We start from the raw sequence: 17,500 nt of genomic DNA, 5'->3' as shown, positions 1-17,500 counted from the left end.
AGGATGTTTCTAGTGCCCCTTCATACTTACAGAGTTTAAGAAATCTTGTATGTATTTGAGTGGACTAAACATATTGCTTTCATACAGTGTTTCAGTGGATAGTTAAAAAGAATATCCAGTGCTCCCCTGTAGACAGAAAAAAAGGGCCAGAGAGCTGCTACAGAGAATCAAACTCAGTACCCCTCAAATTCCAACTGAGTGCTCAGTGCTGTTGAGCTGAATGACCCCTGATAACAGATCTTGTCTTTTATAAATCTAAATAATAGGTTTTGGAATGTGAGGACAATTTCATAAACGAACATTGAGGACTCAAGAAGACCCGCCCTCTGTAGCAGAAGTGTTAAGGCCATTCCCACTGGTAGAGAGGACTGGCCTGCAAGAGTCATGTGCCAGTGCCACGTAAAAGGCACTCGTGCCAGTGCCACATATAAGCGCTTGCGTGGCGCCATGTAAAACCACCCAGCACACTCTGTAAAGTGGTTGGCATTAAGAAGGGTATCCAGCTGTAGAAACTGTGCCAAATCAGACAGGAGCCTCGTGCAGCCCCTCAGCTTACCAGCTCTGGTCAGACCATCCAACCCATGCCAGTAAGGACTACAGACATTAACAGATGGTGATGATGATGATGATGACACTGAAGCATCAAGTGACTGGTATTTTAGAAATCAAGGAAATCCTGAACGAAGGATAATAGCCGTGAAAATAACTTGGAGGATCAGGTAAAACACCCTTATGGAAGGGGAAAAGGGACCAGCAAGCCGCTAAGTCATTATAGTATTTCTATTCTACCACTAAGTATGTCAAGGTGTGTATGACATTGATTTTTTTTTTGGGGGGGGGTATTGGAGGGGAAATGTAGGCTTGTGGCTGAATATAGCACTGCATCAGTTTTGCTTTGGTGTAGAATTTGTTTGTTTGTTCAGTTGTTTCTGGTATGGTTTTACAGTTTCATCTGTTCATGTAGAACCATGGTTCTCAACAGGGGTCTATGTGACCCTTGGGAGTCCATATGGCCCTTGAGGGTCCATATAAGAATTTTTTTCATTAAAATTCCTAATAATATCCTTTCAGGGTCAATAAATCAAGTTCCAATTGAGTACTCGATTGATCCCTGTATTTTTTCTTTTAAAGCCTGGTGCTAATTCCATCGGTATCTTTTGCTGAACCTTTAAATTATGGGAACATAAAAAGCACCAAAACTGGTTGTCAAGTGGTTTTTAGGGACAAACACAGACACAAAGACATGTGTGTACACACATATACACAATAGGCTTCTTTCAGTTTCTGTCTGTCAAATCCACTCACAAAGTCCTGGTTGACCCAAGGTTAGAGTAGTAGAGGCTTGCCCAAGGTGCAATGCAGCAGGACTGAACCCAGGACCATGTTGTTATGAAGCAAGCTTCTTATTTCTTTACTGCCCACAAGGGGCTACACACAGAAGGGACAAAAAGGGACAGACAAACGGATTAATTGGTACTTATTTAATCGACCCCGAAAGGATGAAAGACAAAGTCAACCTCGGCGGAATTTGAACTCAGAACATATAGCAGCAAACGAAATACTGCTAAGCATTTCTACCAGCTCACCGCCTTTCTTTTTTTTTTTTTTTTACCACCATCCCCTGCCAGAGCCTTGTGGAGCTTTAGGTATTTTCGTTTAATAAACACTCACAATACCTGGTCTGGAAATTGAAACCGTGATCCTATAATCGTGAGTCCGCTGCCTTAACCACTGGGCCATTGTGCCTTTATTAAGCAAGCTTCTTACCACACAGCCACATCTGTGCCTAATTGTGTGTTTTTTTGCTTTGTTTTTTGATTATATTTTTTTGGTAGTTGTAGTATCAAGGCAGACATGTCTATAAATAACAGCATGTTATTCATAGATGTGTCTACCTTAATACACCAACTACTATAGGCACAGGGCCTGGATTTTGTGGGGGGAGGGACAGTTGATCACATCAACCCCAGTACTCAACTGGTACTTGATTTATTGACCCTGAAAGGATGAAAGGTAAAGTCGACCTCAGTGGAATTTGAACTCAGAACATAGTGGCAGATGAAATACAACTAAGCATTTCGCCCAGCATGCTAACAATTCTGCCAGCTTGCCACCTTAAATATGATAATAATAACAATAATAATAATAATCTCTCTCTCTCTCTCTTTTACTCTTTTACTTGTTTCAGTCATTTGACTGCAGCCATGCTGGAGCACCGCCTTTAGTCAAACAAATCGCCCCCAGGACTTATTCTTTGTAAGCCTAGTACTTATTCTATCGGTCTCTTTTGCCAAACCACTAGTTACGGGGATGTAAACACACCAGCATCAGTTGTCAAGCCATGTTGGGGGGACAAACACAGACACACACACACACACATACATACATACATATATATATATATATATATATATATATGACAGGCTTCTTTCAGTTGCTGTCTACCAAATCCACTCACAAGGCTTTGGTCGGCCCGAGGCTATAGTAGAAGACACTTGGCCAAGGTGCCACACAGTGGGACTGAACCCGGAATGGTTCATAAGCAAACTACTTACCACACAGCCACTCCTACGCCTATGTAGAAATAAACATTGTAGAAATAAAAATTGTAGGAAAAGACACGAACGAATTTATCTGACAACGCTGTAACAAGAAACGTCCTTTCAAATTGTTTATTTGTATTCAAAGCAGCTACTTCGTGGTAGTGGGAAGAGGTGCTGTTCACAGTGGTCATAGCAGTCTTAACTTCAAACATACACTTCAAATTTTTCAATTGTGGTTGTACCAACATAAATAAATTCATTCTCCTTCCCAGTCAAAACAAATTTGTGAACAAAATAGTAGAACAGATTTGAAAAATGTATTGAGTAGTCCGGAAAATTCGTGCCGATTTTTAAAGGAAAGAAAAAGGTCAATAAATACTTGCCATTACATTTTTAATCAACCAAATATGAACCATTTTGTTGCACAATGCGTCTCCATCCTTCCTTTAACTTGAAAATACCCTCTTCCCAGAAATGAGGTGGTTTCATGGCAGAAAATTCATCAAGGTATCTTTTTATGTCATCCAAGGATTTGAAATTTTTACCATTAAAACTATTCTGCAGAGACCTGAATAAGTGGAAATCCAAAGGAGCAATATCTGGTGAATATGGAGGGTGGGGTAACACATCCCAGCCGAGCTGCAGCAATTTTTGTCTGGTTCCCAAAGCATCAAGTGCCAAAAATGAACTTTCTTCTCTTCCATTGTAAAGGGTTACAGAATTAACACAGATTATAGGAACATTAACCTTCTTCCATGAAAAGATAGCTTAAACTGTGCTCTGAATGGAGGTGTAGTCAAATCCTATTTTACGGAGTCAATCATGTTCTAAAATAAGTTGAAAGGTAAACTACTATAAATCGGCACGAACTTTCCGGACAGCCCAATAAAAGTCATAAAAATGGACCAACAGTGATGAAATCAATGCAGTCAGTTTAGAAACAACATCATGACAAATGTAGCTGTGATACCAGTGCCGGTGGCACATAAGCAAACAATCCGAACGTGGCCATTGCCAGCCTCGCCTGGCCCCTGTGCCAGTGGCATGTAAAAAGCACCATCCGATCGTGGCCATTGCCAGCCTCGCCTGGCCCCCGTGCCGGTGGCACGTAAAAAGTACCATCCGACCATGGCCGTTTGCCAGCCCCATCCGGTACGTGTGCCGGTGGCACGTAAAAAGCACCCACTACACTCACAGAGTGGTTGGCATTAGGAAGGTCATCCAGCTGTAGAAACATTGCCAGATCAGACTGGGCCTGGTGCAGCCTTCTGGCCTCCCAGACCCCAGTTGAACCGTCCAACCCATGCTAGCATGGAAGGCGGACGCTAAATGATGAAAATGATGATGATGATGATAATACTGGTTTTAAATTTTGATACAAGGTTAGCAGCTTCCACTACATTGATCCCAGTACTCAACTAGTACTTATGTTATCGACTCTGGAAGTCAACCCTGGTGGCATTTGAACCCACAATGTAAGACACATTCAAAAGATAGAGTATTGATGATGGGACGGGACGGGACCCCCTTCGGTCACGACACTGACCATGGGATTGCACCTAGAAAGTTACCCTCCTAGTCACAAGTCTGGGCAAGGTGGTTTATGGAAGACCAGCAGTCGCCCATGCATACCGGCCACCCCTCTCCACGCCACCAATGTTGCCCAAAGGAAAGGCAAAGGCCGATACAGCTTGGCACCCGTGACATCGCAACTCATTTCTACAGCTGAGTGAACTGGAGCAATGTGAAATAAAGTGCCTTGCTCAAGAACACAACACGCAGCCTGGTCCGGGATTCGAGCTCACAACCTCATGATCGACGCTCTAACTACTGAGCCATGCGCCTTCACAGTATTGATGATGACAAGGGATGCAGCATACCACGTTCATTCCCGAAATACTCGTGTGCGCTTTTTAGGTGCATTAGGTTTTCGCTACGTGCAATGACAAGAGAAAAAAATAAGCAAAAAATAATGTGGAGAGGAGACCATCTTTCCCCACATTGCATTGAAGTTCAAAGTTGTTTGCCCAACAAGAGGCAGATTAACCCTTTAGCATTCAGATTACTCTGTCAAATGTAAAGCCTGTTTAATTACATTGTTTTAAATTAGTTGTACAGCATCTTGTAACTCTGGGATTTTGATGATGTCCCTGTTTATTTTTAGAATGACTTTGAAGGGTAGGTGTGAGAGGTCAGAGCTGGCTGGTTTGAGCATAAAACAGGAAGACAATTTTGGCCTGGTATGGCCGGTTTAAACACTAAAGGGTTAAACTAAATGAACTGGAGAAAGAGGGAAAACGTAGCTACGACGTGTTGATTGAGGAAGAGATTGGTACCGATGTTTTTACATAGCTAATGCTGTTCTCAAATATGTGAGCTCGTATTTAATACACCCTCACTCTATTTGAAAGACAAATTCTAATGAATATTTTTGGTTTTTTTCGGCATAACCAAGTTGTCAATGACCGCTAACACCTAGTTCAAATGTACGAATTAACGTTTTACAACAGACTGCATTAATATTTTTTGAAAGAGGTCAACTTTGCCTTTCGTCCTTTCGGACTCAAATTAATCGACTGGCCTCCTCCCCCAAAATTTCGAGCCTCGTGCCTAGAGTAGAAAAGAATATTCTTGTGAAAGTCAACACCTAATTTTACAATAGACAGCATTAATATTCTAACACGCATTAACCATGTTAGAAAGCAATTATATTTTATAATAACTTCTGTTTATAGAAAAAACACTTTATCTGAAGTTTATTTCAGCAGTTTAGTATATGCTTTTAATCGTTTATTTTTGGTTCAGCCCGACCGATAATGACGTCAAGAGAATACAAAAACACCCCTATCTCTCCCCCACAAGAAAACAGATGATTCACTGAACCCAAGGCAAAGGACAAACAAACTCTTTGAAAATAGACATACAAGTATCAGGCGTGGAAAATATTAATTTAATTGAATTTCATTGCTGCAGTGACGATGACGATAACAACAATAGCATGAACATTGACACCCATATAAACAGACACAATTTCTACCATGTGTGAAAATGCCCCAATAGAAACATTCATGTCAATTTTTCCTAATTGCCTCTTTAACCCTTTAGCATTTAAACCGGCCATATCCGGCCAAAAGTATTCTGCCTGTTTTATGTTCAAACTGGCCAGATCTGGTCTCTCACACCAACCCTACAATATCGTTTTAAAAATTAACAGCTACCTCATCAAAATCTCAAAGCCACAAGATAATGCATCATTAGTTCAAAACAATGTGGATAAAAAAGGATTAATTTTGGCAGAATAATGTGAACACTAAAGGGTTAATTCAGTTTTTGAATATATAAGAGGTACAGTCCAAAATTATTATACCTGTCAAACAATGACGTCCACAAAGATCAATCGAGTCTTTCTGGTTATCATCACTGTCTACAATTTTGTTCCAGTTGTTTTAAAATTTGGTATGTGGATTAAGTTTTGTATACTAATTATGAAAATATAATTCATTTTCTTATAAATCCATAATTAAAAAATTATAAGCCTCTAAAATTTGCGTATTTTAGCCATTCAGAAGCGCGTATTTTACACATCACCGTGGCGAAGAACTCTGTTTCCATAGTAACCTAAGCAAAGGAGCACCACGTGTTCCATAGCTGATTGCGAAGAACTATGTTTCCATAGTAACTAAAGGTGCTGTGCATGCACACAAGGAGTGTAACTACAACATGTTCTATAACCGTTTGTTTTCATAACAGATGGGACTCACGCTCAACAAATTGAAAGTACCTGGCATCTTTAACGCGTGGAAGCAAACGCCGGTGTGGGACACACCGTTCCGTGGTTGACTCTTATCTTTGTGAATTTATGTAGAGAAGAAGATATGGAAAAGATAGTTTATTTTATTGCAAACCTTCGTTCTTGGAATTTTCTCCACTAATAAATGTCTGTTTTAAGCAATGTTTGACTATTTCTAGCAACTCCTGTTGGTTTGCTCGTAGCCTCTAAATATTTAATTTGCTCGCGAATGCTTTAATGTTTTTCACTCTTTACTGTAGCTAGTTTAATGTTTTGTCATGCCGGTGCCCCTCCCCCCACAACACCCACCGATGATAAAAGATGCAGTTTACGTGGTAGAGTGTGTTTGTTAACATGACAAGATCAAGGTGAGCTCTGATTGGCTGTATGGACATGAATTCATTACTGGAGTCCAGAACCCTTGTGAGAAAAAAATTTCGCATCCTGCGTGCTTCCACTTCATAATTGCAGATAGCCACCACAATCCTACATTGCCTTCCTCAGCAGATATATATATTTCTTTACTACCCACAAGGGGCTAAACATAGAGGGGACAAGCAAGGATAGACAAAGGGATTAAGTCGACTACATCGACCCCAGTACGTAACTGGTACTTATTTAATCGACCCCGAAAGGATGAAAGGCAAAGTCGACCTCGGCGGAATTTGAACTCAGAACTAAACGACAGATGAAATACCTATTTCTTTACTACCCACAAGGGGCTAAACACAGAGGGGACGAACAAGGACAGACACGGAATAAGTCGATTATATCGACTCCAGTGCGTTACTGGTACTTATTTAATCGACCCCAAAAGGATGAAAGGCAAATTCGACCTCGGCGGAATTTGAACTCACAACATAACGACAGACGAAATACCGCTAAGCATTTTGCCCGGCACGCTAACGTTTCTGCCAGCTCGCCGCCAATAGGCCACACTTCATCCATTCAATTTTCTATATCCTTGGGGAGTGTATCGTGACCTTCTTCCTGTGCGATTGTTGTTATAGATTATTGCTCTTTTCTTGATGCAAATCATTTCCACTTCTGGGAGTGCCATGGTGCCATGTCGGATATGTGTTAATGGCCTCTGTCTTCCCTTACAGTAAATGGGTGATCCACCTATTTGCTATGTTTACGAAGGAAGTTACTGCCTTTGGAAAAAAAAAACACTAAAGAAAAATGCTACAGTTGTTTTCTTTGTTGATATTTTTGCAGCAGTTAGAGCCATTGATGTTGTTACTACAGCTGACAATTATACTAGTGTTGTTGTTGTTGTTGGCGGCGAGCTGGCAGAAACATTAGCACGCCGGGCGAAATGCGTAGCCGCATTTCGTCCGCGGTTATGTTCTGAGTTCAAATTCCACCGAGGTCGACTTTGCCTTTCATCCTTTCAGGGTTGTACCAGTTATGCACTCGGGTCGATATAATCGACTTAATCCGTTTGTCTGTCCTTGTTTGTCCTCTCTGTGTTTAGCTCCTTGTGGGTAGTAAAGAAATAGAAATAGGTATTTCGTCCGCGGTTACGTTCTGAGTTAAAATTCCGCCGAGGTCAACTTTGCCTTTCATCCTTTCGGGGTCGATAAATTAAGTACCAGTTATGCACTGGGGGGTCAATGTAATCGACTTAATCCATTTGTCTGATCTTTGTTTGTCCCCTCTATGATTAGCTCCTTGTGGGCAATAAAGAAATATATACTATTGTTGTTGTTGCTGGTTTTGTTACAGTTATTGTTGGAGTCGTCACGAGTCATGCTGGAGCAAGTGTGTTTTTGTTTTCGCTCTTGATGTTGTTGTTGTTGTAGTTTTTATAGTTCAGAAATTCTTTTGCTGATGTCAATGGGAGTGGCAGCTGCTATGCATGCCTGGCTACTGAGGTTGTTTAACCTTGGGTTGCTATAATACATTTTCTTCTTATGACCACTCCTCTGTTTCGACTTTCTTTTTCTTTTTATTTGTTTCGGTCAATGACTGCGGCCATGCCGGAGCACCGCCTTTAGTCAAGCAAATCAACCCCAGGACTTATTCTTTGTAAGCCTAGCACTTATTCTATCGGCCTCTCTTGCCGAACGAGGACGTAAACACATCAGCATCAGTTGTTAAGCGATGTTGGGGGGACAAACACAGACATACATACATACATATATACATACATACATACATACATACATACATATATATATATATATGAGGAGGAGGAGACCCCATTCGGTCATGAATGACCATGGGATTGCACCCAGAAAGTTACTCTCTAAGGCACATACCGGGCAAGGTTGTTTATGGAAGGCGAGCAGTTGTCCATGCATACCAGCCACTGATGTTGTCCATGCATACCACACCACTGATGTTATCCAAGAGAAAAGCAAAGGGGCTGATACAGCTTGGCAACTCATTTCTACAGCTGAGTGGACTGGAGCAACGCGAAATAAAGTGTCTTGCTCAAGAACACAACACGCAGCTCGGTCCGGGAATCGAACTCACAACCTCACGATCGTAAGCTCAAGGCTCTAACCACCGAGCCATATACGACGGGCTTCTTTCAGTTTCCGTCTACCAAATCCACTCACAAGGCTTTGGTGGGCCCCGAGGCTATAGTTGAAGACACTTGTCCAAGGTGTCACGCAGTGGGATTGAACCCGGAACCATGTGGTTGGTAAGCAAGCTACTTACCACACAGCCACTCCAGTGCCTATGTGAAAAAAAAATAATAAAAGAGGATCCAGCTGTAGAAACCCTGCCAGATCAGACTGGAGCCTGGTGCAGGCCCTGGCTTCCCAGACCCCAGTCGAACCGTCCAACCCGTGCTAGCGCGGAAAACGGACGTTAAACGATGATGATGATTGCAAATATACATAGGAAAATATTTTTGTAAGAAATAGAAGGAAAACCATTTCTGTGCTAATCTGCAGGCTGGGTTGTTGCTACACCATTTATGCACTTCTGTCATTCTTGCTCATTTTTAAGGAGATTTAGTTATAGTAGTACAAGTAGGTCAAAGCCGTCGAAGTCAAAATTCAGTAAATTCACGCAGGAGTGGCTGTGTGGTAAGTAGCTCGCTAACCAACCACATGGTTCCGGGTTCAGTCCCACTGCGTGACATCTTGGGCAAGTGTCTTCTGCTATAGCCCCGGGCTGACCAATGCCTTGTGAGTGGATTTGGTAGACGGAAACTGAAAGAAGCCCGTCGTATATATGTATATGTGTGCGTATGTTTGTCCCCCTAGCATTGCTTGACAACTGATGCTGGTGTGTTTATGTCCCCGTTACTTAGCGGTTCGGCAAAAGAGACCGATAGAATAAGTACTGGGCTTACAAAAGAATAAGTCCCGGGGTCGAGTTGCTCGATTAAAGGCGGTGCTCCAGCATGGCCGCAGTCAGATGACTGAAACAAGTAAAAGAGTAAAAGAGTAAGAAAGAGTATACATGCACATGCACATACTTGCATGCATACAAACACCCCCACCACACACACACACACACACCCACACACACATGTATGTCATTGACAAAAAAAAAAAAAGTATATAAATATTGTTCTCTGATATCTTTGGCTACTTTTATTGATCCGTCTTAAGACATTTAAAAAATTTTTTTTTTATATTTCCCGAAAAACGGATGTGCTGGATTATTCCTCCTAAATCCTTATTATTTTTCCCATCCGCAGCTTGTCCGCATAACATGCGGAAGTTTGGACCGAAAATGAAGTATGAGTGCCATTGTAAAGAAATAGCCGCATGTCGATTCAGTGGGAACGCTTATTGCAAATCTTACGGATGCCAGCACGGTTTTGAAGGACGTAACTGTCAAACAGGTACGTAGAACGCTGTACTTAATTGTCTTTCTTTCTTACCTTCCTTCTTTCTTTCCTTCTTTCTTTCTTCCTTCCTTTCTTTCCTTCATCCTTTCTTTCCTTCTTCCTTCCTTTCTTTCTTTCTTCCTTTCTTTCATTCTTTCTTCCTTTCTTTCTTTCCTTCTTCCTTCCTTTCCTTCTTCCTTTCTTTCTTTCGTTCTTTCTTCCTTCCTTTCTTTCCTTCCTTCTTTCCTTCTTTCTTTCTTTCCTTCTTCCTTTCTTTCCTTCCTTCCTTCTTTCTTTCCTTCTTTCTTTCCTTCCTTCTTTCTTTCCTTCCTTCCTTCTTCCTTTCTTTCTTCCTTCTTTCTTCCTTCCTTCCTTCTTTCTTTCTTCCTTTCTTTCTTTCTTTCTTTCTTACTTTTTTCCTTCTTTATTCCTTTCTTTCCTTCCTTCTTTCTTTCTTTCCTTCTTTCTTCCTTTCTTTCTTTCCTTCTTTCTTTCTTTCCTTCCTTCCTTCTTTCTTTCTTTCTTTCTTTCCTTCCTTCCTTCCTTCCTTCTTTCCTTCCTTCCTTTCTTTCTTTCTTACTTTTTTTCCTTCTTTATTCCTTTCTTTCCTTCCTTCTTTCCTTCTTTCTTCCTTTCCTTCTTTCTTTCCTTCCTTCTTTCTTTCTTACTTTCGTTCTTTCTTCCTTTCTTTCTTTCTTTCCTTCTTTCTTTCTTTCATTTTTTTTGTCTTTGTTATAACTTGTTTCAGTCATTTGACTGCGGCCATGCTGGAGCAGCGCCTTTTAGTCAAACAAATAGCCCCCACCCCCACCTCTACCAGGACTTATTCTTTGTAAGCCAAGTGCTTATTCTATCGGTCTCTTTTGCTGAACCACTACTTTACGGGGATGTAATCACACCATCATTGGTTGTCAAGCGATGGTGGTGGTGGTGGTGAGACAAACACAGATACATAAATACATCCATCCATCAAACCATCCATCCATACATACATACATGCATACATACATATATGTAAGTGATGATGAGGGGACAAACGCAGACACACACACACACACACATACACACACACATATATATATGTATATATACGACGGGCTTCTTTCAGTTTCTGTCAGCCAAATCCACTCACAAGGCTTTGGTCAGCCCAAGACTATAGTAGAAGACACTTTCAAGGTGCCACACAGTAGGACTGAACCCAGAAACACATGGTTGGTAAGCAAGCTACTTACCACACAGCCACTCAAGAGGGATACCGGAATGGACGTAGCCAATCTGAAAGAAGCGGCCCAGGATAGAACTGACTGGAGGACACTGATCCAATGAGTGACCGAGAGTTGACTTCGACTGAGCGGATAGATAAATAGATAGATTGATAGATAGATAGATAGATAGTAGTAGTAGTAGTAGTAGTAAGTAAAGGCAGTTGAAGTCAAACCTCAGTAAATTCACGCATACACACACATAATTATATATAAACAAATATTCTTTTACAGTCTTATTCTTATTAGGCTTGGCTCTGTAGGAAGAGCAGTCAAAGGCGTTGGAGATCATAAAGATTAAAGTTGCTGTTGAGGAAAAAGTTTAAAAAAAAGTTAAATGCAAGCCATCTGAGTAGTGGTAAAAAATAACCTGCATAGCAGGAATATTCTGCAATCGCCCAATATCATGATTCGTTTAGTTTATTTTCAAGGCTATCTCCTGGACAAGAGCTTTGTGACCATCTCTGAACAGTTCAGATGTCAACAAAACCATTACCTAGAGCCCGTTTGATATTCCGTAGAGCTTCTGTGGCAGAGTGACCTAGTTTGTACTCATACGAGAAAATCACTCAACATAGTTATCATTAGGCCTAACTCATCGTAAAGTCAATACCACCATGACTGATATCCAATCTGCAGTGGAGAAGGCTAGCCACTGGATTTGGTTAAAAAGAGACGATGAGCGATGGCTAGAAGTATATTGAGTTCTTCATAACCAGCTGATCTAGCAAGCGGGGCCTCATATCAGTGAGGGGGGCCGGTGCGCATTGATGCCGTCGAGAGGTAGGCCCCAAAACGGCGCGCATTCTCTCCTGATGACCCCATACACTTGCTAGCTTCCGATATACGGAGCTTTTAACTGGTAGCATTTGCATGTGCAAGTTGTTTGCAAGACATCTAAGTTTGGTTGTTATGATTTTCATAAGGTTTGTGGGTACGAATTTTGTATACCATTATTGTTAGGAAAGAAAAAGTGTCGAGATTAAATGCAAGGTATACATAATTGAGTCTTTAAATGACTGAAATAACAAGTAATTAAAACTGCAACATTTCACATGAAACAACCTAATAGAAACATCTCTCATGGCACCAGCAGACAAAATGGAAAAAGCGCTGCCATTCTAACTCACGGGGCTCTTTGTGCAAGGATACCACGTGACTCATTAACAACAAACTTCAATTAGATGGCTGTTGACACGCATGATTTCCTCCACCCTGCTAGGAGTCTTGATATTCATCCTGCAGGGTGACCAAAGCATCGCCCTCCTCACCGAGCAAGCTTGGAGGGGATCTCCTGGTTTTGTCGTCAAGGACCCGACCATGTAACAGGTTGTGTTGGGTTTTATGTTAGCATATGATAGTGACCTGATATAAATGTGTATGTGTGTGTTTGTGGGGGGTCTGTGCACGTGAGTATTTATGGATAGAAAGAAAGATAGATAGATAGATAGACAGACAGACAGACAGACAGACAGGTAGATAGAGTGATAGATAGATAACACGAAATAACTTCTAAAATACAAAATTTTCTCAAAAGCATTAAGTGTAAACCTTGTTCTACATGATACATTCTACCAGTATCTGAAGCTTCAAAGTATTTAGTTAAAAAAAAAAATTATTTTAAAATCTGTGCATGAGATGGAACAAATCCTAGATAGATAGGCGGACAGATAATGGATAGATAGATAGAGGTGAGGGCGCGTGGCTTAGTGGTTAGGGCATTCGGCTCATGATCGTAAGGTTGTGAGTTCGATTCCCGGCGACGCGTTGTGTCCTTGAGCAAGACACTTTATTTCACGTTGCTCCAGTCCACTCAGCTGGCAAAAATGAGTTGTACTTGTATTTCAAAGGGTCAGCCTTGTCACTCTCTGTGTCACGCTGATTATCCCCGAGAACTACGTTAAGGGTACACGTGTCTGTGGAATGCTCAGCCATTTGCACGTTAATTTCACGAGCAAGCTGTTCCGTTGATCATATCAGCTGGGACCCTCGTCGTCGTAACCGGCGGAGTCTTTTTTTTTTTAATATAGATAGATAGATAGATAGATAGATAGGTGGACAGATAATGGATAGATAGATAGATAGATAGATAGATAGATAGATAGATAGGTGGACAGATAATGGATAGATAGATAGATAGATAGATAGATAGATAGGTGGACAGATAATGGATAGATAGATAGATAGACGGACAGACAGATGGATAAATAGATAGATATGCACTGTGTATGTAGTAGTGTAGTTGCTATGTCTCCCAACACTCCTCCTCCGATTTATCATCATCATCATCATCCTAATCTAATCTCCATTTTCTTCTTTCCTTAGCGGTTTATGCTGACGTACAAAGGATATATTCTTCAAGAAATGTTTCAACACCAAAATGTATGGAGCTACCATTTAAAGTGGTATTTCCAGAGCGATATCGTATCCAATACGTGACTGTGAAATGTGACCATTATTGTAAGTCATTTATTATTAATATCTTTATTAGTGTTATCATTATTATTATTATTGTTATTATCATTATTGTTATCTCTTGTGAAAGGTAGGAGAGTCCAGTTTGCTGGACATTGTTGTAGAGCTGAAAACGAGGCAATTTCTACTCTTCTCCTCAGGAAGCCATCTACTCGCAACACCAGAGGGCACACACTCTCCTACCTTGATGTAATCTCCAGGGATACAAGCATCCAGCAACAGGACCTTCGTAATGCTATGATGGACCGTGAAGTCTGGCGTAGCATGGTAAATTCCATTGTCTCGACCACGGTCGAACAATGATGATGATGATTGTTATTATTATTGTTATCGTTGTTGTTGGTTTTGCTTTTGTTGTTGTGGTTGCTGTTCATTGCTATGGCTGAACGAGCCCTAGGAGATCCATCAGTCTGTATCTTATTTCGTTTCTTATTTCTTTATTGCCCACAAAGGGCTAATCATAGAGGGGACAAACAAGGACAAACAAAGAGGTTAAGTCGATTACATCCACCCCAGTGCGTAACTGGTACTTAATTTATCAACCCCGAAAGGATGAAAGACAAAGTCGACCTCGGTGGAATTTGAACTCAGAACGTAACAGCAGATGAAATACCTATTTCTATTTCTTTACTACCCACAAGGGGCTAAACACAGAGGGGACAAACAAGGACAGACAAACGGATTAAGTCAATTATATCGACCCCAGTGCATAACTGGTACTTAATCTATCGCCCTCGAAAGGATTAAAGGCAAAGTTGACCTCGGTGGAATTTGAACTCAGAACGCAATGGCAAACGAAATACCACTAAGCATTTCGCCTGACGTGCTAACGTTTCTGCCAGCTCGCCACCTTATTATCGTATCTTATTTTCGTTTCTAGAAGGTTGCACATGTTAACTCTATTGTTTAATCTTGTTAAACTGGCCAAGATCATAGAGCACTGGTCAAGCCCCAACTCTCATATACCCTGCAGAAGAAAATTTTGAAAGAAAGAAAAGATATTTCAAATTGAAACGAAATTTTCAAAATTACTCCCACACTTTCGTCTTTGCCATCTGACCTGAAGGTAAGAGATAATTTTGAAGGTGAAGTGATAGTTCATAGCAGCCAACAGCTACATTGCGGAACAGTTATAGTGGCAGTAATGACCAGCAACAATGGCCCAGTGGTTAGGGCAGTGGACTCGCGGTCGTAAGAATGCGGTTTTGATTTCCAGATCAGGCATTGTGAGTGTTTATTGAGCAAAAACACCTAAGCTCCACGAGGCTCCAGCAGAGGTAGGGTGAACCCTGCTGTACTCTTTCACCACAACTTTCTCTCACTCTTTCTTCCTACTTCTGCCACAAAGCAGAGGAACCATGGTGTAACCCACTATGGTGTGGTAAAACTTTCAGACCCTAGTCTAGATTGTGAATCCTCTGTACCCCAGGATGGTTCAGCTCTCCACCCGTTAAAAGCCACCGTTTATGGAATGAGGATAACAACATAGCTTTTGTGCCTGTGCAACTGCCAGTTTATCGCGTGTGGTGGGTGGATCTTCAAGTTGCCACATGCATTCTTAGTAGCTTAGGGTAGGCTCAAATTAGAGATTATTCTTTGTGGCTAGTGGCGTGAGTCCTGATTGGAAGAAGAAGAAGACAGCTACTGCCACATAATACCATAGCGGCAGTAATGACCAGCAATGGTAGCAGCAACACCAGTAAGCAACAAGAACAGTGACAATAACAACAACAATTGAAGTAGCTTCACAATGGTGTCAAACAGAATTGCAGGCAACAATGCGAACACCACTACCATTGCCTGCAATATCACTATAATGGAAGGCAAGGTTTATGATATCGGAAGAATATCGTCTTCTTCCATCATCAAGGGTTACCACATCACCGACAGTCTATGGACTAACAAGGAGATTATTCATAGAATTTCTGAACAACTCACAAGATGCCTACACACATATAAATGTACTTTCACACAATGCATTGGGAATGAATTTTGGGTAACCATTAATATTAATTTACTTTAACCCTTTAGCATTCAGATTATTCTGTCAAATATAATATTTATTCATTTATTCATATTGTTTTAAGCTAATCATACATTATTTCATAGCTTTAAGATTTCCATGATGTTATCACCTGTTTTTAGATTGACATTATAGGTTGGTGTGAGATACCAAATCTGGGTAGTTTTAACAGAAAACAGGTAGATTATTTGGGCCGGATATGGCCGGTTTAAACACTAAAGGGTTAAGGTATGGATGACTTGAGTTTACCTTTAACTTCCCCATTCTTACAAACACCAAGTATATAGCTAATTCGCTTTGTGATCATGAGTGCACCAAACCTCACGTGTGCGTGTGCTCACGTTTTTGCAGATGCTTGTATGAGCAAGTGTACTCTTGTCACGCAGCTTACCTGAGGGTGGTTTATACATCCATATCTGTTAAAAGTTATTTTTAACACTTTTCTTGCTGGATTTCATGTTCGTTTCTCTTTCTGTCATCTGTGGCTTTTTTTTTTGATCCAGATGGAGAAAATATCTTCATTTATATCGTTCATCATTAAACGATGAACAATATAAATGTAGAGGCGCTATGGCCCAGTGGTTAGGGCAGCGGACTAACAGTCGGAGGATTGCGGTTTCGTTCCCAGACCGGGCGTTGCGTGTGTTTATTGAGCGAAAACACCTAAAGCTCCACGTATATTTATATGCACGAACGGGAGCGTGAAACTCTGAGTAATAGTTTTAATAAGTCCCGGGGTCGAGTTCCTTGATTAAAGGTGGTGCTCCAGCATGGCTGCAGTCAAATGACTGAAACAAGTAAAAGAGTAAAAGAGTATATTTTCTTCATCTGGCTGCTTTTCTCTTTACAAAACGGGAAGTTACATTGTGGAACAGTTATTTTAACAAGTTGTATTTATCACCCGATGAGATGCATCTGCACCACTGGATGCTCCTGAATCAGTTGTTGAGTGCCCCACCCAAGAGCAATCGATGCTAGGATGTGTTGAAACAATTGTTGTAATAAATTCTCGTATATTCTATCTTTTGTCTTTCATTTACCATATAATATATATATATATATATATATAATATAAATTTAAATATTTGAGTATTAGTTTGATTATATAAATTTAAACCAGTGGCCTAGCATATTGAAAAATCTGAAGATTCAGAAAAAAATTATATATCATCATCATCATCATCATCATCGTTTAGCGTCCGTTTTAAACGATGATGATGATGATGATGATGATATATAAATTTTTTCTGAATCTTCAGATTTTTTCAGTATGCTAGGCCACTGGTTTAAATTTATATAAATCAAACTATATATATATATATATATATATATACACACACACACATACATACACACATACACATACATATACACACGCATATATACATACACACATATACATACACACACACACACATATATATATTTAAATATATACATATACACACATATTTTACATTAAGTTATATCATGTTATATAACACACACACACACACCCTCACGTACATATATAAGGTATATGCTGACATTCTGTTTCATTTCTATTTCCAGCTGGTAACCGTCTCAGTTCGTTTTCAGTTAATTTCGACAAAGACAGCAAGAAGCCCTTTT

General features: G+C 40.5%; 1 protein-coding gene across 15 annotated transcripts in view; it reads left to right on the top strand.

Annotated features, from left to right (window-relative positions):
- Positions 1–17,500, top strand: part of LOC115224513 (fibrillin-2-like) — a 202,202-nt gene that overhangs the window by 8,156 nt on the left and 176,546 nt on the right. For all 15 annotated transcript variants that reach the window (XM_036513124.1, XM_036513126.1, XM_036513125.1 and 12 more), the window contains exons 2-4: positions 9,998–10,144; positions 13,717–13,851; positions 17,441–17,500. The exon at positions 17,441–17,500 is cut by the window's right edge and continues 108 nt beyond it. In XM_036513124.1, the coding sequence (XP_036369017.1) occupies positions 9,998–10,144; positions 13,717–13,851; positions 17,441–17,500 (342 nt within the window). The remainder of the gene's footprint in view (positions 1–9,997; positions 10,145–13,716; positions 13,852–17,440) is intronic.

This window comes from Octopus sinensis, linkage group LG25 (assembly GCF_006345805.1).
Source record: "Octopus sinensis linkage group LG25, ASM634580v1, whole genome shotgun sequence".
Classification (NCBI taxonomy): Eukaryota; Metazoa; Mollusca; class Cephalopoda; order Octopoda; family Octopodidae; genus Octopus; species Octopus sinensis.
This window is presented reverse-complemented; position numbering and strand designations above follow the sequence as displayed.